Raw genomic sequence first — 26,587 nt, forward strand, 5'->3', positions numbered from 1 at the left:
ATTTTATTGTTTAAAAAGATAAATAATCCCTTTATTTACCATTCCCCAGTTTTGCATAACCAACACTGTTATATAAATATACTTTTTACCTCTGTAATTACCTTGTATCTAAGCTTCTGCAGACTGCTTCCTTATCTCAGATCTTTTGACAAACTTGAATTTCAGGCAATTAGTGCTGTCTCTTAAATAACTTCACGTGTGTGAGCACAATCAATGTTATATATATGAAACACATGAACGAATTCGCTCTAGCTGTGATTAAAAGTCAAATGCATTCAGATAAGAGGCTTTGAAATTAGCATATGCGCCTAAGTTTAGCTTTCAACTAAGAATAACAAGAGAACAAAGCAAATGTAATGTTAAAAGTAAATTAGAAAGTTGTTTAAAATCACATGCCCTATCTGAATCATGAAAGTTTAATTTTGACTTTACTATCCCTTTAAGGTACAATGCATGAAAACTGCGTAATTTGATTTGTATTAAGCGTACGTTTTTTAAAACATGCCGGTTTCTTCCTCTGTACTTCACCCTCCATTGCAAACGTTTACCTAGCAGAGAGCTTTCATTATTTATATGGGAGACGTCTCGCCAATCGCAGGGATAGCCCTTTTTTTTTTTTTTTTTTTTTTTTTTGAGAATTCCATGAGGGCTGCGCCTGTGAGTGTTGGAGTGGGAAAGCATGTCTTGCTAATCTTTTAGAACCGGGGCCATAGTGAGATGGTCCATAGTTTGTATTTGAGAAATGTTGGTTTATTCACCAGTGATGATTTCAGTAAGAATTTATTAAGAAGTTAAAGAATGGAAGGGAATGAACATAGTGATGTGAGATGAGATAGAAATACATGTGAAACATAAATAACTTACTTCCTATACAATCTCTCTTTTTGTAGGTATCATCATGGTTGGAGTTATTGTTGGCTCGAAAAAAACTGGAATAAACCCAGATAATGTTGCTACACCAATTGCTGCCAGCTTCGGGGATCTCATCACTCTTGCCATATTAGCGTGGATAAGTCAAGGTCTTTACAATTGCATTGGTAAGGACATTTCATTAAATTACATTCTATCCTAATAATGGAAATACAAACAGTAGTTGCCTATTAAGGGACAATACATTCATACTTTTGTAATATCATTTTACTGGTGCAGGTGTAATTGTCTTGTGCTCTTGTGTAACTTTGAGGTATAAACTTCTGTTTGTTACTACCTGTGTGGCATAAGGTATAGTTTTATTTTTCTTTTCTTTTGTTAGAAGCTTTATTAGAACAACAAACAAAAAAGTATGGTTTTTGCATATCAACAAAACACAAGAAATAAATAAACTTTCCAATAAAAGTTCTACAAAGATTAGTGCCATCCATTTTTAAATCAGTTGTTTCTGGGATTATTGGACCATATTAATAGATAAACCATTAAAAGAATAGAATAACAAAACTCCCTTGTTTCATCGCCTTAGTTAAAGAGCGTTATTGTGAGAAAACAGGGCAACTGAAGAAGAGAAAGAAGGGAAGAGGGAGATTGGCATAATCTTACAAATTAATGAAAAGGAAACCAGAGGAATTGAAAACCCCTAACTACCAGGGTCTTTGATATTAAACCTTATTATCTAGTAGCTATGTGGCTAACTAAAAGGTGTTATGTAATCGTGTTATTGCATTTAAGAAGTATTTTGCCATGGAGATATCCCATACTTCCAATACTTGACTGAACACAGACACACAAAATAATGATGAAAGGTTCTTTAATAAAGTATTCCATGGCAATACATCTATTTTTCTTCTATATGAAATTGAAGAAATTCAGGTTCAAATCTTTTTTATTGTTGGACAGTCTAACCAGTTGTTACCCTAACTCACTTCCTCTATAATAGAAAGAAGTGCAGTGAATGGATGTAAGCACAACCAAAGGCTCTTTTAATTACCTTTTTTGTTTAAGGTTTCCTTGTAACTGTTTTCAAACCTTTCATAGTACAGCAAAACAAAACTAAGTTTTACTTAAGCTTCTTTCTCTCCAAGCATAACATAGAACCGTAAGTTCATACATAACCTAAAGATTTATTTTCTCCAACATTGGTGTGTCCGGTCCACGGCGTCATCCTTACTTGTGGGATATCTCTTCCCCAACAGGAAATGGCAAAGAGTCCCAGCAAAGCTGGCCATATAGTCCCTCCTAGGCTCCGCCCACCCCAGTCATTCTCTTTGCCGTTGCACAGGCAACATCTCCACGGAGATGGTTAAGAGTTTTTTGGTGTTTAAATTTAGTTTTTATTCTTCTATCAAGTGTTTGTTATTTTAAAATAGTGCTGGTATGTACTATTTACTCTGAAACAGAAAAGGATGAAGATTTCTGTTTGTGAGAGGAAGATGATTTTAGCAGACAGTAACTAAAATCGATTGCTGTTTCCACATAGGACTGTTGAGATGAAGTAACTTCAGTTGGGGGAAACAGCAGACTTTTCTGCTTAAGGTATGACTAGACATATTTCTAACAAGACGATGTAATGCTGGAAGGCTGTCATTTCCCCTCATGGGGACCGGTAAGCCATTTTCTTAGTCAAACAAACAGAATAAAGGGCTTATTATGGGCTAAAAACTGGTAGACATTTTTATGGGCTAAATCGATTGCTTTATTTGGGCATTTTATTCATATTTATGCTGACAATTTGCATTTATAAACTTGGGGAACGTTTATTAAACGGCAGGCACTGTGTTAGACACCTTTTCCAGTCAGGGGGCCTTCCTAGTTGTAGACTGAGCCTCATTTTCACGCCATTACTGCGCAGTTGTTTTTTGAGAGCAGGGCATGCAGATGCATGTGTGAGGATCTAAAAATTGCTGGAAAAGCTTCTAGAAGGCGTCAATTGGTATCGTATTCCCCTCTGGGCTTGGTTGGGTCTCAGCAAAGACTATAGCTGGGACTGTATAGGGGTTAAATTTATAAACGGCTCCGGTTCCGTTATTTTAAGGGTTAAAGCTCTGAAATTTGGTGTGCAATACTATTAATGCTTTAAGACACTGTGGTGAAATTTTGGTAATTTTTGAACAATTCCTTCATACTTTTTCACATATTCAGTAATAAAGTGTTTTCTGTTTAAAATTTAAAGAGACAGTAACGGTTTTGTTTTAAAACGTTTTTTGTGCTTTGTTGACAAGTTTAAGCCTGTTTAACATGTCTGTGCCTTCGGATAAGCTATGTTCTATATGTATGAAAGCCAATGTGTCTCCCCATTTAAATTTATGTGATAATTGTGCCATAGCGTCCAAACAAAGTAAGGACAGTTCTGCCACAGAACATGAAATTGCCCAAGATGATTCCTCAGATGAGGGGAGTAAACATGATACTACATCATCTCCTACTGTGTCTACACCAGTTTTGCCCACGCAGGAGGCCCCTAGTACATCTAGTGCGCCAATGCTTATTACCATGCAACAATTAACGGCTGTAATGGATAACTCCATAGCAAATATTTTATCCAAAATGCCTACTTATCAGAGAAAGCGCGATTGCTCTGTTTTAAACACTGAAGAGCAGGAGGGCGCTGATGATAATTGTTCTGTCATACCCTCACACCAATCTGAAGGGGCCATGAGGGAGGTTTTGTCAGATGGAGAAATTTCAGATTCAGGAAAAATTTCTCAACAAGCTGAACCTGATGTTGTGACATTTAAATTTAAATTAGAACATCTCCGCGCACTGCTTAAGGAGGTGTTATCTACTCTGGATGATTGTGACAACTTGGTTCCAGAGAAATTATGCAAGATGGACAAGTTCCTAGAGGTTCCGGTGCACCCCGACGCTTTTCCTATACCCAAGCGGGTGGCGGACATAGTAAATAAGGAGTGGGAAAAGCCCGGCATACCTTTTGTTCCCCCCCCTATATTTAAGAAATTATTTCCTATGGTCGACCCCAGAAAGGACTTATGGCAGATAGTCCCTAAGGTCGAGGGGGCAGTTTCTACTCTAAACAAACGCACTACTATTCCTATCGAAGATAGTTGTGCTTTCAAAGATCCTATGGATAAAAAATTGGAAGGTTTGCTTAAAAAGATTTTTGTACAGCAAGGTTACCTTCTACAACCAATTTCGTGCATTGTTCCTGTCACTACAGCAGCGTGGTTCTGGTTCGAGGAACTAGAAAAGTCGCTCAGTAGAGAGACTCCATATGAGGAGGTTATGGACAGAGTTCACGCACTTAAATTGGCTAACTCTTTTATTTTAGATGCCGCTTTGCAATTAGCTAGATTAGCGGCGAAAAATTCAGGGTTTGCTATCGTGGCGCGCAGAGCGCTTTGGCTAAAGTCTTGGTCAGCGGATGTGTCATCCAAGACAAAATTGCTTAACATCCCTTTCAAAGGTAAAACTCTATTTGGACCAGAATTGAAAGAGATTATTTCAGACATCACTGGGGGAAAGGGCCACGCCCTTCCACAAGATAGGTCTTTCAAGGCTAAAAATAAGTCTAATTTTCGTTCCTTTCGCAATTTCAGGAACGGACCGGCCTCTAATTCTGCATCCTCTAAGCAAGAGGGTAATGCCTCACAACCCAAACCAGCCTGGAAACCGATGCAAGGCTGGAACAAGGGTAAGCAGGCCAAGAAGCCTGCCGCTGCTAACAAAACAGCATGAAGGAGTAGCCCCCGATCCGGGACCGGATCTAGTGGGGGGCAGACTCTCTCTCTTTGCTCAGGCTTGGGCAAGAGATGTTCAGGATCCCTGGGCGCTAGAAATAGTTTCTCAAGGTTATCTCCTGGAATTCAAGGAACTACCCCCAAGGGGAAGGTTCCACATGTCTCACTTATCCTCAAACCAAATAAAGAGACAGGCGTTCTTACATTGTGTAGAAGACCTGTTAAAGATGGGAGTGATACACCCAGTTCCAATAAAGGAACAAGGAATTCGATTTTATTCCAATCTGTTCGTAGTTCCCAAAAAAGAGGGAACTTTCAGACCAATTTTGGATTTGAAGATCCTAAACAAATTTCTCAGGGTACCATCGTTCAAGATGGAAACCATTCGAACGATTCTACCCACTATCCAGGAAAGTCAATTTATGACTACCGTGGATCTAAAGGATGCGTACCTACATATTCCTATCCACAAAGAACATCATCAGTTCCTAAGGTTCGCTTTTCTGGACAAGCATTACCAGTTTGTGGCCCTCCCATTCGGGTTAGCCACTGCTCCAAGGATTTTCACAAAGGTGCTAGGGTCCCTTCTAGCGGTTCTAAGACCGAGGGGCATTGCAGTAGTACCTTACTTGGACGACATTCTAATACAAGCGTCGTCCCTGTCAAAAGCAAAGGCTCATACAGACATCGTTCTAGCCTTTCTCAGATCACACGGATGGAAGGTGAACATAGAAAAAAGTTCTCTGTCTCCGTCGACAAGAGTTCCCTTCTTGGGAACAATAATAGATTCCTTAGAAATGAGGATTTTTCTGACAGAGGTCAGAAAATCAAAACTTCTAAGCTCTTGTCAAGTGCTTCATTCTGTTCCTCGTCCTTCCATAGCGCAGTGCATGGAAGTAGTAGGGTTGATGGTTGCAGCAATGGACATAGTTCCTTTTGCACGAATTCATCTAAGACCATTACAACTGTGCATGCTCAAACAGTGGAATGGGGAATATACAGACTTGTCTCCAATGATTCAAGTAGATCAGAAGACCAGAGATTCACTCTGTTGGTGGCTGACCCTGGACCATCTGTCCCAGGGAATGAGCTTCCGCAGACCAGAGTGGGTCATTGTCACGACCGACGCCAGTCTAGTGGGCTGGGGCGCGGTCTGGGAATCCCTGAAAGCTCAGGGTCTATGGTCTCGGGAAGAGTCTCTTCTCCCGATAAACATTCTGGAACTGAGAGCGATATTCAGTGCTCTCAGGGCTTGGCCTCAGCTAGCAAAGGCCAGATTCATAAGGTTCCAATCAGACAACATGACGACCGTTGCGTATATCAATCATCAGGGGGGAACAAGGAGTTCCCTGGCGATGAAAGAAGTGACCAAAATAATTCAATGGGCGAAGGATCACTCCTGCCACCTGTCTGCGATCCACATCCCAGGTGTGGAAAACTGGGAGGCGGATTTTCTGAGTCGTCAGACATTCCATCCTGGGGAGTGGGAACTCCATCCGGAGATCTTTGCCCAAATAACTCAATTATGGGGCATTCCAGACATGGATCTGATGGCGTCTGACTCAACTTCAAGGTTCCTTGCTACGGGTCCAGATCCAGGGATCCCAAGGCGACTCTAGTAGATTCACTAGTAGCACCTTGGACCTTCAACCTAGCTTATGTATTTCCACCGTTTCCTCTCATTCCCAGGCTGGTAGCCAGGATCAATCAGGAGAGGGCCTCGGTGATCTTGATAGCTCCTGCGTGGCCATGCAGGACTTGGTATGCAGACCTGGTGAATATGTCATTGGCTCCACCATGGAAGCTACCTTTGAGACAGGACCTTCTTGTTCAGGGTCCATTCGAACATCCAAATCTGGTCTCCCTCCAGCTGACGGCTTGGAGATTGAACGCTTGATTCTATCGAAGCGTGGGTTTTCAGAGTCAGTTTGTGCAGGCACTGGGTACGAGAGGACTAATTTTTTAATAGGCTCAGTTTGTTTTTTGTTTCCGGTGTGTTCCGGTCAGGGTGGACAAATTGGTAGTGTGTTTTACTTATTCTCTGCGGCTTTACTTTCATAGAGGAGGTTAATGCCGGCCGGGAAGTTCAGCTAGGTACGCTCACGATGAGCGGGTCTTTTCTGAAGCGGCAAAAGAGTTTTTGCATGCTTTTTTCCTTATCACTTCCTGAGTGCCGGAAGGGTGACGTACTTTCGTTGCGGCTCTGCATTCTCAGTGAGAGCAGTCGCCGGATACCCGGTGGGAGCAGCTCTGAATTGAGTTCGGATATTCTCTATTATTGACTCCCGCAACCAGCAGGACAGGTAGGCACCTCAGCAGGGCTTGCTGAGGTGCAGAGGCTGTCTGGAGTTCTATAGAGCCGCTGCTTTGCTGTTAGAAAATAAAAAGTTACTTTAAAATTTAAAGGGACAGTAAGTTTTTTTGACATAAGTTTCAAAGCGAAATGAAAGTATTTTAATTTTTATTTGTTCATTTATTGGGTAAAGATGGACCAAGAGGCCCTGCAAAATGTTACTTGTACTTTGTGTTTTGATGCTAATGTGGAACCACCAATCCCTTTTTGTTCCTCATGTACTGAGAGAACATTGCATTACAGGGATAGACTTTTTGAATCTGAGCCATAATTGTCTAAGGCGGATGCTGTTCAGGGGTCTCCTGTTTAAGATATGCTGCACAGCTTTCTCCTCAAGTGTCCCAAACCTTATCGTCTACACATGCAGTGCCCTGCACTTCCTCTCACACTCCGGTTAGAGTTACGTTGCAAGACATTACTACCCACATATCTTCTGCAGGAACTGATGCTCAGTCTGCTTTTCCCATGCTGCAGGGAAAGTGCAAGAGTAAATCTAAGGAATCAGTGAGTAAGGTTTCTGACACAGTTGTGGCTATTCCGAATGTTCCTTCCCAGAAGTCTGAGGAGGAAGATACTTTGGTAGCATCTGAGGGTGAAATCTCAGACTCAGTGTATTTCCTTCTTCTGATGCTAAAGTTGTATCCTTCAGGTTTAAGCTGGAACACCTCAGTTTGTTACTTAAGGAGGTTTTGGCTACCTTTGACAACTCCGACACTACTGTCGTAGTCAATCCTAAGAAGTACTTTGATGTACCTTCCATGGTGGAGGTTTTCCCTGTACCAGACCGGGCTACAGAGATTATTGCTCGGGAATGGGAGAGACCTGGTATCCCTTTTTCTCCATCCCCAATTTTTAAGATGATGTTTCCAATAGCTGACTCTATCAAGGAGTCTTGGCAGACGATCCCCGAGGTGGAAGGGTCAATTTCCACTTTGGCTAAGAAAACCACTATTCCCATAGAGGATAGATGTTCCTTTAAGGATCCTATGGATAAGAAGTTGGAAGGGTTACTTAAGATGTATGTACACCAGGGTTTGCAATGGCAACCTGCGGTGTGTATTGCTACAGTCACCAGCGCGGCGGCATACTGGTTTGATGCGTTGTCTGATTCTATTCAGACAGATACTGCCCTTGAAGAGATCCAGGATAGGATCAAGGCTCTTAAGTTGGCCAATTCCTTTATTACGGATGCTTCCCTACAAGTTATTAAGTTGGGAGTTTTTTTTTGGTTTTGCCGTACTGGCCAGCAGAGCTTTATGGTTGAAGTCCTGGTCTGCGGATCTGTCGTCTAAGCTTTTGGTGATTCCCTACAAGGGTAAGACCTTCTTTGTGCCGGGCTTGGCTGAAATTATTTCAGACATTAAGGGAGGAAAGGGTAATTTCCTCCCTCAGGATAAGAGGAATAAGCAGAAAGGACGTCAGAGTAATTTGCGTTCCTTTCGAAACTTCAAAGGTAAGTCTTCCTAGCAGGAACAGTCCAAGCCTTCCTGGAGGTCCAACCAGCCTTGGAACAAGGGGAAGCAATCTAAGAAGCCTGTTAATGACTCAAAGTCAGCATGAAGGGTCTGCCCCCGATCCGGGACCGGATCTTGTGGGGGAGGGGGGGGGCAGACTTTCTTTCTTCGCTCAGCCCTGGGTTCGGGATGCTCTGGATCCCTGGGCGGGAACTAGAGTTCAAAACCTTTACTCCCAGGGGCAGGTTTCTGCTCTCAAGATTATCTGTAGACCAGATAAAAAGAGAGGTGTTCTTACACTCTGTCCGGGACCTTTCCGACCTGGGAGTGATAGTTCTTGTTCCAATGCAGGAACAGGGTCTGGGATTCTACTCCAATCTGTTCGTGGTTCCCAAAAAAGAGGGAACTTTCAGACCAATTTTATACCTCAAAAGTCTTAACAAGTTCCTCAGAGTACCGTACTTCAAGATGGAAACTATTCATTGCATTCTTCCCTTGGTTCAAGAGGGACAATTCAGGACAACAGTAGATTTAAAGGATGCGTACTTGGATGTTCCCATCCACAGGGATCATCACAAGTTTCTGAGGTTCACTTTTCTAGACAAACACTTCCAGTTTGTGGCTCTTCCATTCGGCCTTGCCACAGCTCCCAGAGTTTTCTCAAAGGTCCTGGGAGCCCTGTTGGTGGTGTTGCAGGGCATTGCAGTGGCGCCGTATCTGGGCGACATTCCAGTCAGGTGCTATCCTTTCAACAAGCAAATTCCCACACAGAGATGTTATCTTTTCTGCGTTCTCATGGATGGAAGGTGAATTTGGGAAAGAGTTCCTTGATTCCAGCTACAAGGGTAGTGTTCTTGGGAACCATAATTGATTCCTTATCAATGAAAATATTTCTGACAGAGGTCAGAAAAACAAAGATCTTCGACTCTTGTCTTGCCCTTCAGTCCTCTCCTCGGCCGTCAGTGGCCCAATGTATGGAGGTAATTGGTCTGATGGTAGCTGCCGTGGACATCATTCCGTTTGCCCGGTTCCATTTCAGACCTCTGCAGTTATGCATGCTTAAACAGTGGAGCAGGGATTATGCAGATCTGTCTTCGCGATTATATCTGGATCAGGCGACAAGAGATTCTCTTCCTTGGTGGTTGTCTCAGGAACATCTCTCCCAGGGAACCTGCTTCCGCAAACCTACCTGGGTGATTGTGACCATGGATGCCAGCCTTCTGGGATGGGGAGCAGTCTGGAGCTCGCTAAGGGCTCAGGGGATATGGACTCGGGAAGAGTCGGATCTTCCCATAAACATCCTAGTGCTAAGAGCAATCTTCAATGCTTTTCTGGCCTGGCCTAAGTTAGCTTTAGCCCAGTTTATCAGGTTCCAGCTGGACAACATAACTTCAGTGGCTTACATCAACCATCAGGGAGGAACTCTGAGTTCCTTGGCCATAACAGAAGTAGCCAAGATTATTCAGTGGGCGGAGACCCACAACTTCTTTCTATCTGCAATCCACATTCCAGGAGTGGACAATTGGGAAGCGGATTTTCTGAGCAGACGGACCTTTCACCCGGGGGAGTGGGAACTTCATCCGGAGGTGTTTTCTTAATAGCACTCTAAAGTTCTACTACTATTTATGCGATCATAAAGAATAAAGGACGTTATCTCAATCTTGGTGTGTCAAAAGGACGGATAGTATAATAATAAAATGTAACTTTTATTAGTATAATTAAAATCAAGCAAAACATACAACAAACATACGGTTAAAATTACGAAATGGAGGACGGTCAGTGTGGAAATTAAAGTGAATGCTTGTGTGTTAGCACCACTATGGTCTAAATAGTACAGGTAGTTAGATAATAACTATTAAGGATGTCAAATTATGAATAGATTCAGAATAAATTCTGTGTGTCCCCAAAATAGTTCTGTGTATAACTGTTCTTAATGAAAAAAGCTACTGCTCATAATAGAGTGTATTTTACTGCTGGTTATAAGTTAAATGCCAAGATAAAATAGGCATCAACATATATATTAGATTCCTTATAAATTGGCTATGTACTTTGAGCAAATTAGCATCACTCGTGTTATCACATATAAATATAAATGATCTATATTGAGTGTGCAAACGTGCCCTTACAATAGAAAACAACAGGTTCAAATGGCTAATAATATATGACTAGCCAACAAACATAAGGATTAAGTAGTGAAAATGAGTTGGGAGTAATGGTTGATAATACAACTGAGCTGCATACGGATGCATTAGGTTGTAAATTTCGTTATAGTAATCACCTAAATTACTAAATGCTGTCTTGGTTTGAAGATCAAGTAAATCCTGTATCACAAATACATATGTGATGGTGTTTAATGTTGCAAAGGAGAAGACAGCACTAGCTTCTTAACATAAGGTGATCGAAATGCAACCTTTTAAACTTGCTTGAATTATATTCATTAAGTGATTATGTTAATATTGTGGAGTATCTACAAGGTTAAAATAACCCCAGCTGTAGTAGTGTCTATATCTTTGTTGCTGAGTTGCTGCAGGCTTTGCGAGTAATTAAACAGTGTATCTGTATCTGTCCAGCCCCACGCTTGTCAGCGTTGTTATAAAACACTCATAAATCAACCAAGCTCATAAGTACCAATTCAATTTATCCTTTTAATCTAAAAGATTACAAATTACCAACAATGATGTTTTATTTTGTATCATATGCCAAAAACAGTATTAATGCAAGTGTTAGACTGAGGAGTTAATACGCTCTTAAGCCGTAGAGAAAACCAGCTTGGTTGTGGTATAATACCCTCAGAGTATATATGCGTCTAGCTTGTTAGTAAAATAGCCACCGTTGGCTTGCATAAACAGAGTAACTAAATCAGCTCCTTAGCCCCTGTGAGCAGTTTAAAGAATTTTCATAAAAGAAAAACTAGTGAGACCATGGAATAAAAGGTCACGCTGATCGTGCCTCTAGAACGCTTGCTAAAACACAGGAGTTCACTGGACTCCTCACCAATTCCCTGACATGTTTCGCCGCTTGTCGGCTTTAACTAACCCTTAGTCCTTTTTCCACACTGACCGTCGTCCATTTCGTAGTTTTAACCGTATGTTTGTTGTATGTTTTGTTTGATTTTAATTATACTAATAAAAGTTACATTTTATTATTATACTATCCGTCCTTTTGACACACCAAGATTGAGATAATGTCCTTTATTCCTTATGATCGCATAAATAGTAGTAGGACTTTAGAGTGCTATTAAGTGTATACTTTTGTTGGGTAGCCTCGGCTATCCAATCTGTGTTTTTGCAAAATATTCTTTTATACACAGCACCATTTCTGGAACTCACAGCTATTTCACTGGCGTATCCATTTACTAGGTAACAGTCCATTTAAACATTTAGTAGTGCCATTGGTAAATCTTTTTTGCACTGATAGATGCTCTGGCGGTTCCTTGGAATTTCATTCTAGCATACTTCTTTCCTCCGTTCACTCTCCTTCCACGGGTCATTGCTCGAATCAAACAGGAGAAGGCGTTGGTGATCCTCATTGCACTGGTGTGGCCTCGCAGGATCTGGTATGCAGACCTAGTGGAGATGTCTTCTCTTCCACCTTGAATACTTCCACTGAGGAAGGACCTTCTACTTCAAGGGCCCTTCCTTCATCCAAATCTCATTTCTCTGAAGCTGACTGCTTGGAGATCGAACGCTTCTATCTAAGCGCGGGTTTTCAGAGTCGGTTATTGAGACCTTGATTAAGGCTCGTAAGCCTGTAACTAGAAAGATTTACCATAAAATATGTATATGCATAAATATCTGTATTGGTGTGAATCCAGAGGCTACTCTTGGAATAGAGTTCGGATTCCTAGAATTGTGTCCTTTCTCCTGGAGGGTCTGGAGAATGGTTTATCTGCGAGTACTTTAAAGGCTCAAATATCTGCCTTGTCTATTTTGTTGCATAAACGTCTGGCCGATATACCAGATGTGCAATCATTCCATCAGGCCTTGGTTAGAATCAGGCCTGTGTTCCAGTGGCGTCACTAGGGTTGGTGGCACCCGGTGCGGTAAGTTATGGTGTCACCCCCCCCCCAGAAAGCAGACATACACAAAAACACAGGCAAACACTCAGACACACTTAAAACATACTCAGATGCACACACAAACACTCGGAAACACACTCAGACACACACACAAAAACACACACACAAAAACACTGAGACACACACACACACACACACAAAAACTCAGACACACACATACAAAATATGTAAACTGCACTGCATTAATTGTAAAGCTCATGCCTAGAGCTGCTCCCTGGCTCAGCAGAGCATCAAATGAAAGATAAACAGAGCACTCTAAAAATAAATCACTAAAGAAAAGTTTTAGGTGCAAACTATGAAAATTCTGCTCTCTGACTCTGTTCCAAGTCTGTCAGTGCACAGCCCCGGGCCGCGTGCCTACCGCTTCTTATGGCCAATCACCTCTGCACTCTGCCCACCCCCAGACCCCCGCCCGCACTCCTACCTGTTCAGTGTGCATTTAGTGTACCGTAACCGTAATGGTCTGGTGGGCATCATACGTGGCTCCTTCACTTTAAAGACAGTGTCAAACAGTCATGCGGTCAGGTGCCAGGCATCCCCTCATGATTTGCCAGTTCCCGTTTAGAGAGACAGCACAGCAGTGAGTGACTCCACTGCTCCACATGTCACTGAGCAGTGAGCACAGATAGGCAGGCAGGTTTAGGCTAGCAGCGCAACTTTGCAAGCCCCACGGCATGCCCACAACATTCATAGCGAAATTGGGCAGGGGAGAAGCAAAGTACAAACAAGAAAAAGCAGCCAGGAAAACTATTTGTTGAAATTGCAGCACTGGCTCAAGGGGCAAAAAAATTGTGTGTCTACATCTTCCCCAGTCCCACCAATGTTCACAAATGCCAGCCCCTCTAATAAAAAAAAAATATATGCATCTCAACATTGTATTTCTTTGAATTTCAATAAAATGTAAAAAAAAAAAAAAAAATTTTTTTTTTTTGGTGTCACCCCCTGGTGGGTGTCACCCGGGTGCGGCCCGCCCCCCCCTAGTGACGCCACTGCTGTGTTCAAACCTGTTACTTCTCCCTGGAGTCTTAACCTTGTTCTTAAAGTTCTTCAGCAGGCTCCGTTTGAGCCTATGCATTCCTTAGATATTAAGATTTTATCTTGGAAAAGTTTTGTTTCTTGTTGCAATTTCTTCTGCTCGTAGAGTCTCTGAGCTCTCGGCGATTCCGTGTGAATCCCCTTACCTTATTTTTCATTCGGATAAGGTAGTTCTGCGTACGAAGTTAGGTTTCCTTCCTAAAGTGGTTTCGGATAGGAACATTAATCAAGATATCGTTGTTTCTTCTTTGTGTCCTAACCCTTCTTCTCATAAAGAGCGTTTACTGCACAACCTAGATGTGGTGCGTGCGTTGAAATACTATTTACAGGCGACTAAGGAATTTCGCCGGTCTTCTGCTTTGTTTGTTGTTTTCTCCGGGAAACACATGGGTCAGAAAGCTACGGCTACTTGTCTTTCTTTGTGGCTGAAGAGTATAATTCGCTTGGCCTATGAAACTGCTGGACAGCAGCCTCCAGAGAGTCATGGCTCATTTCTCAAGGGTTGTTTGATTGATGGGTAAATGTAAGCCTTCAATAAGCAAGCGCTATCCATGGTGCTGAACCTAAAATGGTCTGGCTGCTAAAATTTACATTCCTGCTTTTAAAATAAAGATAGTAAGAGAACGAAGAAAAATTGATAATAGGAGTAAATTTGAAAGTTGCTTAAAATTTCATGCTCTAATTGAACCATGAAAGAAAAAAATTGGGTTCAATGTCCCTTTTAAGAGCCTTAAAATTCCCTCCCACCTTACTGGAAACTAGTCTTGCCTTTTCCTTCACATGAGGAATGTAAAGAAGCAAAGTGCTGCAGGTGTTAATGAGAATGTTTCTCAGGCAGATTTGAGGCTCAGTTTTCCCCTCAGAGAGCTACAGTCTTGACAGAGGGATGTCGTTGGAGTATGAGTAGTGTCACAAGAACACCCTATGGAAGGTAGCTGCAGGCTTTGCTACAGGTAATACAGGTTCCTAGCCTTCCTTCTCCTGTCAGTTCAACATTATAATATATACAGTATATATATATATATATATATATATATATATTAGGCCTGCACAATTAACCGCACATGAAAACGGAGAGGGAGGATGAGAGGCGGACCAGGGTGCGGTCGTGGGCGGACCTGAGAATGCCTGCGAAACGGCCATTTTCGCAGAGTTGTGGCAGCAACTGGCTTTCATCCTGACCTGCAGTCATCATGCAGCTGGAGCTGGATAGTCCTCAGTCAGCACTTTTCAGGTTTCTTTCTACATGCTGCACACACTGCTTCATATGTTACTCTTACCACAGGTAGACTGACTGCCCAAGAAAACATGGGCAATGTGGTAAGAACTGGCCATCTAATTTCATTTAAATTAGCTTTGTTTGTATGTTTTGAGTTAACTTGTTATGTACTACTACCTCCTGTATATAACTGTGTTGATGTGTTCTACTTTTATATAAATCTACTACTACAGAATAGCTGTGACTAGTGTGTGATTGTATATGACAGGCTGCAGGATGTCAGGATTGTCCTTGGCAATGCAACTTCCTTCATGTTTCCCTGGACAGTAACTCCTAAAATGAATAACACATGCAGCAGTGTGGGCATTCATTGTACTTACTTTACTACTAACTGCACTTATATTTATTTATATATACAGAACTTTACAAGTCATACTGCTATAAAGAGAAATTTTCAGGTTTCTGCATGCTTACACTGCTTCATATGTTAATCATACCACTGTGTCCACACTGTTAGAATGACTGTCCAATAAAACATGAATGTTGTGTGAACTTGTGTTTAATGCTAAAATAAGGTGTTATAGTCATTTTTAATAAAATCGCGATTAAATCGCAATAGCGTTTTTTTTGTTGTTTTTTTTAAATCGCTATTTTTTTTTGGTCATATCGCCAAATATATATATAGATAGATAGATGGATTGGCTATCAACTGGAAGCAGTTTTTTTTAACTGCTTATGGTAAGTATTATGGGTGCCTATCAGGTAAGTGTGGGGGTTGTTGTTGGCACCTGCTTAGCATATAGGCTATTAGTAGGTATTGGGTATATCATAGCCTGGGGATTATTATGTTAGGCATTTTAGGCATGGGTTTATAAGTACCTTATTTTCACCCTATGTGGGCTTTGAGGTGTGTTAAGTTTTAATTTTATTCGTCTGTTTTGTTTGCATGTCATTTTCCCCCCCCGTACGTTGGCGCATAGGTGCCGATATGAGGAGGCAACGATTCCCAAACCCCAAGAGCTCTATAAAACCTTTCCCAACTCACTTGTAAACTAGTCTTGTATTTACCTTTGCTGGAGAAAGGTGAAGAATGACGATGTGCACATTTTTCACCACATGGTAATTTAGTTACAAGCATTTCACAGGTGTTGCGGGACTTTTCCTTTGCCTTCTCCTGTTGGGAAGTCAGGTTTGCTGGGAACTTTGCAGCTGTCTGTCAGTGTTCAGGGCTGTGGAGTTTGCTTTGGCTTAGGATGTGTACCCAGTCCAGTCTGTGAGTGAGCTCCATTCCTGTGTTTTGTATGTACATAGGGGAGGTTAAAAAAGCCTGTGTCACCCTGGGAGGTTCCCAGTTGGTTTGTTTGGAAGTATGCATTGTGTGGGTGTTGGTTTAGGGTCCCAGGAAGGGGGGAGACCTTGTCATGGTCCTGGGCTTCGTCCTTTGGCGCCAAATGTAACTGACTTCCCCCAGTTTTGCTTTTAAACATTACTGTGAATCTGCTGGTGAATGCCAGGTTTTCTGTGTGTTACATATTAAATAACCTATCTGGCTAAGAGAGTGTCCACATTAAATAAAAAACAGTACTTACCTTTAGACATATATATATATATATATATATATATTATATATATATATATATATATATATATATATATATATATATATATATTGAACAGAAGAAGGGAAGGGCGCACAGAGAAGCCAGATCTGGGTGTAGCATGTTATGGTACCAGAATTAACAATCACGCTAAAATCACACTCACTTGTTCAAACCTCAATCAGTATGAGGTAAGGTGCTGGCGTGGTGGTAATTTCAAGCCCTGTAAGACATCCTGCGATCTTCACTGCTTAGTACTTCTTCACAGTATTGTAGTGCTATTCCAAAAGCAAAACTTCTTTACATCTGTCTTGTCAGCCTGTTTTTAACTCCTTAATCCCACAGAATTGATATGAAAAAGGGGGATGGATAGGGGCTTTAAAGATCAGACTTGGTGTTATAGTTGGCAGTTTATTAGTAACACTCCACACTATGCCAATAGTATATGACACACTTATAACACACTTGAAATCACAATGCTTAAAAAATAAATAAAAAGGGAGCTAAAAACCACTTCTGTTAGAGCTGGCTCTAAACAGAAAATTAACTGAAAACAGCTGAAAGTCTTGTTGCCCTTCAAACAGAGTGTGTATAAGTCGGGTGCGGAGCCTGACGCGTTTCACGACTATTGGTCGCTTCTTCAAATAGTACTTGCCTTTAGACACTCATATATATATATATATATATATATATATATATATAGTCATGGCCAAAAATATTGGCACCCCTGCATTTCTGTCAGATAATGCACAGCTTTGCCCAGAAAATTGTTGCAATTACAAATGTTTAAACATTCTTACGTTTATTTCTTTTGTTTGTATTGTTGTGAAACAAAAAAGCCAAATCTGACACATTCCACGAACAGCTCCAAAAATGGACTGGACAAAATTATTAGCACCCTCAATTTAATATTTTGTAGCACACCCCTTGGTAAAATAACTGAAATAATTTGCTTCCTGTAACCATCAATGAGTTTCTTACACCTCTCTACTGGAATTTTGGACCACTCTACTTTTGCTGAATTGCTCAGGGTCTCTCAGATTGGAAGGTTCCTTTTCCCAGCTGTTGTTATGAGATTTCTCCACAGGTGCTCTATGGAATTGAGATCTGGGGATCCATTTATCATTGTCCATTTAGGAGAATGTCCACAGCACATTCTCCTAAATTGATTTTGGCTTCCTCAGGTGTGTTTTGGCAAATTACAATTTGCCTTTCTTTCATGTAATTGGCAAGAGTCCATGAGCTAGTGACATGTGGGATATACAATCCTACCAGGAGGGGCAAAGTTTCCCAAACCTCAAAATGCCTATAAATACACCCCTCACCACACCCACAATTCAGTTTTACAAACTTTGCCTCCTATGGAGGTGGCGAAGTAATTTTGTGCTAAGATTTCTACGTTGATATGCGCTTCTCAGTATTCTGAAGCCCGATTCCTCTCAGAGTGCAGTGAATGTCAGAGAGATGTGAAGGGAGTATCACCTTTTAATGCAACGGTCAGTACTGGTTTGGCTATCTGATATATGTGGATGGGTGTCTTTTGGTAAGTATGTTTTCATTACTTAAGACACTCAGATTGTTAGTTTCATATCTGGGAAATGCATTTTTTTAGGAAAATATATTTCTTACCTGGGGTATAGTCTTTTTTCAATTGTCATTTTAAATTCGTGGGCAGAATTAGGCTCGCGAGGGCACAAAATGCCAAACTATATTGCGTCATTTTTGGCGCAAGATTTTTTTGGCGGCAAGTTACGTTCGATGACACAAATTCGTAATTTCCGGCGTCTTTGTCGATGCAGAGTCCTTTCACAAGGTTGCGTCTTCAATGACGAGAGTGTGTCATTTCCGGATGTTAGCGCTAAAAAGAAAAATTCTCTGTGCGTCAAAATATTTTCATTATTTTAAACCCTATTCCTATATGCCTCTTGCCTTTTTTCTCTATCAGAGGGCTATGCTGTTTGCATTTTTTTCCCATTCCTGAAACTGCCATATAAGGAAATTGATAATTTTGCTTTATATGTTTTTTTTCTCTTACATTTGCAAGATTTCTCAATCTGATCCTGTCTCAGAAATCACTGTTGGAATCCTGCTGACTGATAACAGTTCTACCAAAGCTAAGTACATTTGTTGTAATCTTGTGGAGATTATATCTCCAGCTGTGGTTTGTAATAAGTTGTCATGATAAACTTTTACATGCAGAGAATGTGTCCATCAGTAATAGTACATTGCCTGTTACTGTTCTTTTAACATCTAATGTACAAGATATACCTGTGAATTTATTAGAATTTTTTACTAATTCTATTCAGAAGGCTTTGCCTGCCATCCCGCCTTCTAATAAATGTAAAGGTCTTTTAAAACTTCTCATAAAGTTGATAAAATTTCAAATGACCGACAAAATACTGAATTATCCTCCTCTGATGAGGATCTATCTGATTCAGAAGATCCTTCCTCAGATATTGACACTGACACATCTACTTATTTAAATGGAGTACATTCGTTCTTTGTTGAAGAAGTGTTGATTATATTGGAAATTGAGGAGACTAGTCCTATTGATATTAAAACCAGTAAACATTTAAATTCTGTTTATAAATCTCCTGGGGTTATTCCAGAGGTTTTTCCAGTTCCTGGTGCTATTTCTGATATGATTTCTAAGGAATGGAATAGGCCTGGTACTTCTTGTATTCCTTCTTTAAGGTTTAAAAAATGGTATCATTTGCCAGCAGTTAGATTGGAGTTTTGGGAAAAGATCCCCAAAGTTGATGGGGCTATCTCTACTCTTGCTAAATGTACTACTATTCCTATGGAAGATCGTACTTCTTTTAAAGATCCTTTAGATAGGAAACTTGAATCTTATCTAAGGAAAGCTTATTTATTTTCAGGTCTTCTTCTTATGCCTGAAATTTCTTTGGATGATAGTGCTGCTGCTTCAACTTTTTGGTTGGAAAATTTAGCGCAACAAGTATCGGATCATGATTTGTCTAGCATTGTTAACTTGATTCAACATGCTAATAATTTCATTTGTGATGCCATTTTTTGATATCATCAAAATTGATGTTAAATGTATGTCTTTAGCTATTTTAGCTAGAAGAGTTTTGTGGCTTAAATCGTGGAATGCTGATATGACTTCTAAGTCCAGATTGCTATCTTTCTTTCTTTCCAAGGTAATAAATTATTTGGTTCACAGTTGGATTCAATAATTTCAACTGTCACTGGGGGGGAGGGAGTTTTTTTGCCTCAGGATAAAGATCTAAGGGTAAATCTAAAGCTTCTAACCATTTTCATTCTTAAATAAGGAACAGAAACCTAATTCTTCCCCCAAGGAATCTGTTTCCAATTGGAAGCCTTCTTCAAATTGGAATAAATCCAAGCCATTTAAGAGATCAAAGTCAGCCCCCAAGTCCACATGAAGGTGCAGCCCTTATTCCAGCTCAGCTGGTAGGGAGAAGATTTTTCAAAGATGTTTGGATCAATTTGGTCCAAAATCATTGGATTCAGAATATTGTCTCTCAGGGGTACAGAATAGGATTCAGACCGCCTGTGAGAAGACTTTCTCTCTCATGCATTCCAGCAAACCCAGTAAAGGCTCAGGCTTTCCTGAAGTGTGTTTCAGACCTGGAGTTATCTGGGGTAATCATGCCAGTTCCGTTTCAGGAACATGGTCTGGGGTTTTATTCAAATCTATTCATTGTCCCAAAGAAAGAAAATTCATTCAGACCAGTTTTGGATCTAAACATTTTGAATCGATATGTAAGAGTACCAACTTTCAAAATGGTGACTATAAGGTCTATTCTGCCTTTTGTTCAGCAAGGGCATTATATACCCACAATAAACTAACAGGATGCATATCTTCATATTCTGATTCATCCAGATCGCTTCTTTTTTCTAGACAAGCATTACAACAGGTGCAAGTCTTTCAGGTTGGGGAGCTGTTTGGGGATCTCTGACAGCATAAGGAGTTTAGAAATCTCAAGAGGTGAGATTACCAATAAATATTTTGGAACTCCGTGCAATTCTCAGGGCTCTTCAGTTTTGGCCTTTGTTGAAGAGAGAACCGTTCATTTGTTTTCAGACAGACAATATCACAACTGTGACATATGTCAATCATCAGGGTGGGACTCGCAGTCCTTAAGTTATGAAAGAAGTATCTCGGATACTTGTTTGGGCGGAATCCAGCTCCTGTCTAATTTCTGCGGTTCATATCCTAGGTATAGACAATTGGGAAGCGGATTACCTCAGTCGTCAGACTTTACACCCGGGAGAATGGTCTCTCCACCCAGATGTTTTTTTTCAAGTTGTTCAGATGGTGGGGGCTTCCAGAAATAGATCTGATGGCATCTCATCTAAACAGGAAACTTCCCAGGTACCTGTCCAGGTCCAGGGATCCTCAGGCGGAAGCAGTGGATGCGTTGACACTTCCTTGGTGTTATCAACCGGCTTATATTTTCCCGCCTCTAGTTCTTCTTCCAAAAGATCTCCAAAATCATCATGGAGCAATCGTTTGTGCTGCTGGTGGCTCCAGCATGGCCTCACAGGTTTTGGTATGCGGATCTTGTTCGGATGTCCAGTTGCCAACCCTGGCCACTTCCATTAAGGCCAGACGTTCTGAAGGTCCGTTTTTCCATCAGGATCTCAAATCATTAAATTTAAAGGTATGGAAATTGAATGCTTAGTCATAGAGGTTTTTCTGACTCCGTGATTAATACTATGTTGCAGGCTCGTAAATCTGTTTCTAGAAAGATTTATTATCGAGTTTGGAAGACTTAATCTCATGGCGTTCTTCTCATAAATTCTCTTGGCATTCTTTTAGAATTCCTAGAATTTTACAGTTCCTTCAGGATGGTTTGGATAAAGGTTTGTCTGCAAGTTCCTTGAAAGGACAAATCTCTGCTCTTCCTGTTTTATTTCACAGAAAGATTGCTAAACTTCCTGATATTCATTGTTTGTGCAGTCTTTGGTTCGTATCAAGCCTGTCATTAAATCAATCTCTCCTCCTTTGAGTCTTAATTTTGTTTTGAAGGTTTTACAAGCTCCTCCGTTTGAGCCTATGTATTCTTTTGACATTAAACTACTTTTTGGAAAGTGTTGTTTCTTTTGGCCAGCTCTTCTGTTAGAAGAGTTTCTGAATGATCCGCTCTCTTGGTTCTCCTTTTCTGATTTTTCATCAGGATAAGGCAGTTTTGCGGACTTCATTTAAATTCTTACCAAAGGTTGTGAATTCTAACAACATTAATAGAGAAATTGTTGTTCCTTCCTTGTGTCCTAATCCTAAGAATTCTTTGGAGAGATCTTTACATTCTTTGGATGTGGTGAGAGCTCTGAAATATTATGTTGAAGCTACTAAAGATTTCAGGAAGACTTCTAGTCTATTTGCTATTTTTTCTGGTTCTAGGAAAGGTCAGAAGGTTTCTGCCATTTCTTTGGTTTCGTGGTTAAAGCTTTTGATTTATCAAGCCTATTTGGAATTGGGTCAAGCCCCGCCTCAGAGAATTACAGCTCATTCTACTAGATCAGTTTCCACTTTGGGCTTTTTAGAATGAAAAAAGTTTTTTTTTTCTTTAAAAGCCTCATTTCTTTTTCTGAAAACAGTAGAATGATAGGGCTTTACCAAAAGCTGTAATTTTGTTTAGTCTGTCCACAGCACATTCTCCCAAATGGATTTTGGCTTCCTCAGGTGTGTTTTGGCAAACTACAATTTGCCTTTTTTAGGTTTCTGTGTCAGCATTGGGGTCCTCCTGGGTCTCCTACCATTGCTTCCCTTTTCATTCAGATGGCGACGTATAGTGAGAGCTGACAAATTTGTACCCTGTGTCTGAAGGTCAGCTTGAATTTGTCTGGAAGTTGATCACGGTTTTTTATCCACCATTCGAGCAATCTTTGTTGCAATATTTGATAAATGTTTCTCTTTCGTCCACGTCCAGGGAGATTAGCTACAGTGCCATGGGCTGTATACTTCTTGACAATGTTGCGCACAGTGGACACAGGAACATTAAAATCTCTGGAGATGGACTTGCAACCTTGAGATTGTCCATGCTTTTCCAAAATTTTTGTTCTCAAATCCTGACAATTAGTTGCTGCTCTTTCTCTTCTCCATGCTCAATGTGGCACTGTCAGGGTGCCAGGAATCAGACTGAGACGAGAAGTGCAAAAATAATCCTACACCTTTATTAATAGCAAAAAATAATAAAAACTCCACAAGTCAATTAACAAGCCAGGAATCAAGACCAGAGCTTGGTAGTCAGACGAGCCGAGTCAGGAGCCAAAGCGTATAGTCAGACAAACCGGAATATCGGGAACAAGGAGAACAGCAGAGTCAGGAACAAGACAGGGATCAGGAACCAGGAGGGGCGTCAGACAGACAGGTAATACACAGGAGCTGGAACTCTCACAAACAGGTCTGAGACAACGCAAGGGCAAATCATACTGAACAGAGGCCCTTTAAATAATAAGTGATGACATCACAACTCTAAGACTGCAACCTGTCTCACATGGATCATGTACACCAGTCTGGCCATAAAAGGGCATGCAGGAAATGAGCAGCATCACTCACTATGCACCAGAGCAGCAAGAGAGGTGCGTAAAATGGCTGCCAGCAGCACATGGCAAACAAAGCAGGGAAAAAACCCTGACTGGCACATAGTGAAACACAACAGAAAGGTTGAGTACATTTATCATCATTTTAACTGGTTGCCAATGTGATTTCTATATTGTCAGCACCTGTTAATTGAGTTTAATTAAAAATTACAGGAACATCACAAACTTGGAATGCAATTATTTCTTACAGTTTTGAGAAGGTGCCAATAATTTTGTCCAGTCTATTTTTGGAGTTTTGCGTGGAATGTGTCAGATTTGACTTTTTTTCTCCACTTTTTTTGTGTCATGCCAATACAAACAAAAAAAAATAAACATGAGAATGCCTAAACATTTGTAATTGCAACAATTGTTTGGGCGAAGTGGTGCATTATTGCAGGGGTGCCGATATATGGATATATATATATATAATTCATTTTTAAGTTATTCCCATTTTAATTTTTTTTCCTCAATATATTGTTTAGCGCGTGTATGATCTTTTTGCACGCTAAATTTTTTTTCTTTGAATTTACTCTGCTAATTGTGACGGCTTTCGAGTCTGGCCGCGTTGTGTTAGCGCATGTTGGCTTCTCGGAATAGCGCACGTTTGTTTTTTACAATGGTCAGTTTTACCACGCTTTTCCTTCTTTTCTAACGCACACACTCCCTCATTACTTAGGTACTGTATTTTCAGGTCCCTGAAAAAAACATGTATATCACCAGCACTTATGGGTATACAAAGTTCATCTTTTATTGAAGGTTAGAGTTAAAAATAAGCAACGTTTCGTGACCTAAAAGTCAGCTGCTGAGAGTGCAGAGAATAGTGAGCAATGAGGAGGAAAGAACAGTCAGACTAGAACAGATGAAGTGCAAGTTCATCACTAGAGGGTATCCATCCAAACTTATTGACAGTAAATTAGAGGAGATAAGGTATCCCAAACCCAAAAAGGATAACAAAGATACAAAGGATAGGATTATATTCGTATCACAGCACAATCCACACAGTAACAAGGTGAGCAAGATCATTAGAAAGAATTGGCACATTTTGAAAAATTGTAATCCAGGTATACCACAGTTACAAAATCCTCCACTCATGGCCTATAGGCGAGTGAAGATTATAGGAGACCACTTGGTAAGGTCAGATGTTGGCCCCAGTAGAGAATGCAAACAGACATACCTAGGTAGCAAAAAGAAAGGGAGTTATCCCTGTCTGGGGTGCATGTCTTGTAGTTCCATCATTAAGGGACCCCACTTTTTCCACCCACAAAGTGGGAAAAAGTTTACAATCAATGGATTCTTTACATGTGATAGTACACATGTTATTTATTTAATCAAGTGCCCGTGTTCCCTCATCTATTTGGGGGAGACTACCCAAAAGATTAGGGATCGCCTCACACAACATCGTAGTAATATTAGGAGAAAAAACATGGAGGCCCCCCTAGCTAAACATTTCTTAGAAAGGGGACATGGGATTAGCCAATTACGTTGGCAAGTGATAGAACAGGTACAGAAACCTAGAAATGGATCAGACCGTGAGCAGTTGCTCAAACAAAGAGAAATGTGGTGGATCCATAAAATGGAATCCTTAGCACCAAAAGGGTTAAATAGAGATTTTGATTTATCATGTTTTTTATAAACCCTCCTGTGTAACCCTTAAATAAATTAGTGTAAGGTCAGTAATATCCATCACAAACTAATAAACATATAACTGTACTTCAAAGAACCATATAGACCCAAAAAGTTAAAAGAAAAAATGTGCTGCTTTAAAACTCATAGAGTGACTATTGTTTTTAATATTGTTACATAAATGCCTCTTTGTAAAAAGTATAGAAATGAATTTAAGATGTAATATACATATACAACAGCAGAGGGCGCCCATGACACATTGTTTGTAACAATTTGGCGCGAGAAAGAAATGTTTAAAAGGACACAGACTGTCAATATGTAACAGAAGCATGATTAAGTGACATAAGGTCACGAAACGTTGCTTATTTTTAACTCTAACCTTCAATAAAAGATGAACTTTGTATACCCATAAGTGCTGGTGATATACATGTTTTTTTCAGTGACCAAGAGGAGTTGCAGTTTTTCCTCTACACCGTGCACATTCAGTGGTGCTGTATTCACTTATGATACTGGAGTATTTTCAGGTCCGGTATGGTGTCTCTGTCTCCCAGTGCGTTATCCCGCATGTCGAGTTAGCTTGCTTTGGGCCTTTTTTTCTTGGTGTATGGATCATGATTATTTCTGTTATTCTTTTAGAATTACTAGGGTTTTTGCAGGATAGCTTGGATAAGGGTTGATCTTCCAGCACTTTGAATGGTCAGGTCTCTGTTCTTTAAGTTTTGTTCCACAAACAGATAGCAAATCTTCCTGACAGTCATGGTTTTGTTCAAGCTTTGGCTACAGTTAAACCTGTTATTAATTTCTCCTGCTTGGAATCTGAATTTGTTATTGAAAGTTTGGCAGGCTCCTCCTTTTGAGCCTACATTATGTATAATCTGGATATTAAGCTTCTTTATTGGAAGGTTTTGTTTCTTTTAGTGATCTCTTCTGGTAGAAGAGTCTCTGAGTTATCTGCTCTTTCATGTGATCCTCCTTACCGTCTTTCATACAGATGGTGAGAGTCAGTGATCCATTACTCCTGGGAATTTATTATTCTCTGCAATAGGAGGAGGCAAATTTTCCCAAACCCCAAGAGCCTTATAAAACCCCTCCCACCTTACACATACTGCAGTCTTTACTTTGCCTCCACTGCAGGTGGCTGAAGAATGAAGATATGCATTTGCTTCTTCAAAGAGAGGGTTTTTTAGTGTATAATGAGCCCCAGTTTCCCCTCAGAGTACAGTGTTTGTTAGAGGGATGTATATGGGGTATGGTTTGTGATTCTTTTTTTCACTTCATGGTAAATTTATCATAAATCTTCCATATTTGGTCGCTGAGACTTGTCTTTTGCCTCTCTCTATGGATCTACAGTATTCTCCTATTCCATAACCACTGCTGATATGTTTCAGTACTGGTTTGGCTGTCTGCTGCTTATTTGCTGGTGGACGAGTGTCTGTTTGGTAAGTATAATTTATTAACATTTTTTAGACACTCTATAGCTATGTTATGGTCACTTATTGTTATATATATTTGTTAATATATGTGGCCCAGGAACAGAATCATGTACATTATTTCCTTTACTATTTGCACTTATTTTTTCGCACGTTGGGGGTTGCGCTCATTGGATTTTCGTTTGACTGGTTAGTGCATTAGTTTTACTACAGTTTATTTTTGCGTCTTAGCTAGTTTACGCACGTCGGGATTGATTATTGCCTCAGCTTGGCCTCGGAGGGTTTGGTATACAGATTTAGTTCAGTGGTCCAGCTGCCCTCCTAGGCATGGAAATTGAACAGTTGATTCTTAGACAAAGAGGTTTCTCTGATTCTGTGTTTGAAACCTTAAAGTGATTGTCAACTTCAGCGATGTGCTTAATGGCATTAATAATGTTCATCTAAATAAAGGGCACTTTTATTCATCAAAGTTCTTTAAAGTGCATTGTTCAATAATTTACTACTCTTCTTGCCTGTAAGCTATTCCTCCGCCCTTAACAGGGCCTACATTTGTTTCTCCCTGATGTTGCAGACTATAGCCAATAGGATCGCTCCCCCTG

General features: G+C 40.5%; 1 protein-coding gene across 1 annotated transcript in view; it reads left to right on the top strand.

Moving 5' to 3' along the window:
* The window catches only part of SLC41A2 (solute carrier family 41 member 2), a 577,519-nt gene that overhangs the window by 262,216 nt on the left and 288,716 nt on the right, over window positions 1–26,587 (top strand). Inside the window, exon 6 of the mRNA XM_053716958.1 lies at window positions 891–1,037. Coding sequence (XP_053572933.1) covers window positions 891–1,037 — 147 coding nt within the window. The remainder of the gene's footprint in view (window positions 1–890; window positions 1,038–26,587) is intronic.

This window comes from Bombina bombina, chromosome 6, assembly GCF_027579735.1.
Source record: "Bombina bombina isolate aBomBom1 chromosome 6, aBomBom1.pri, whole genome shotgun sequence".
Taxonomy (NCBI): Eukaryota; Metazoa; Chordata; class Amphibia; order Anura; family Bombinatoridae; genus Bombina; species Bombina bombina.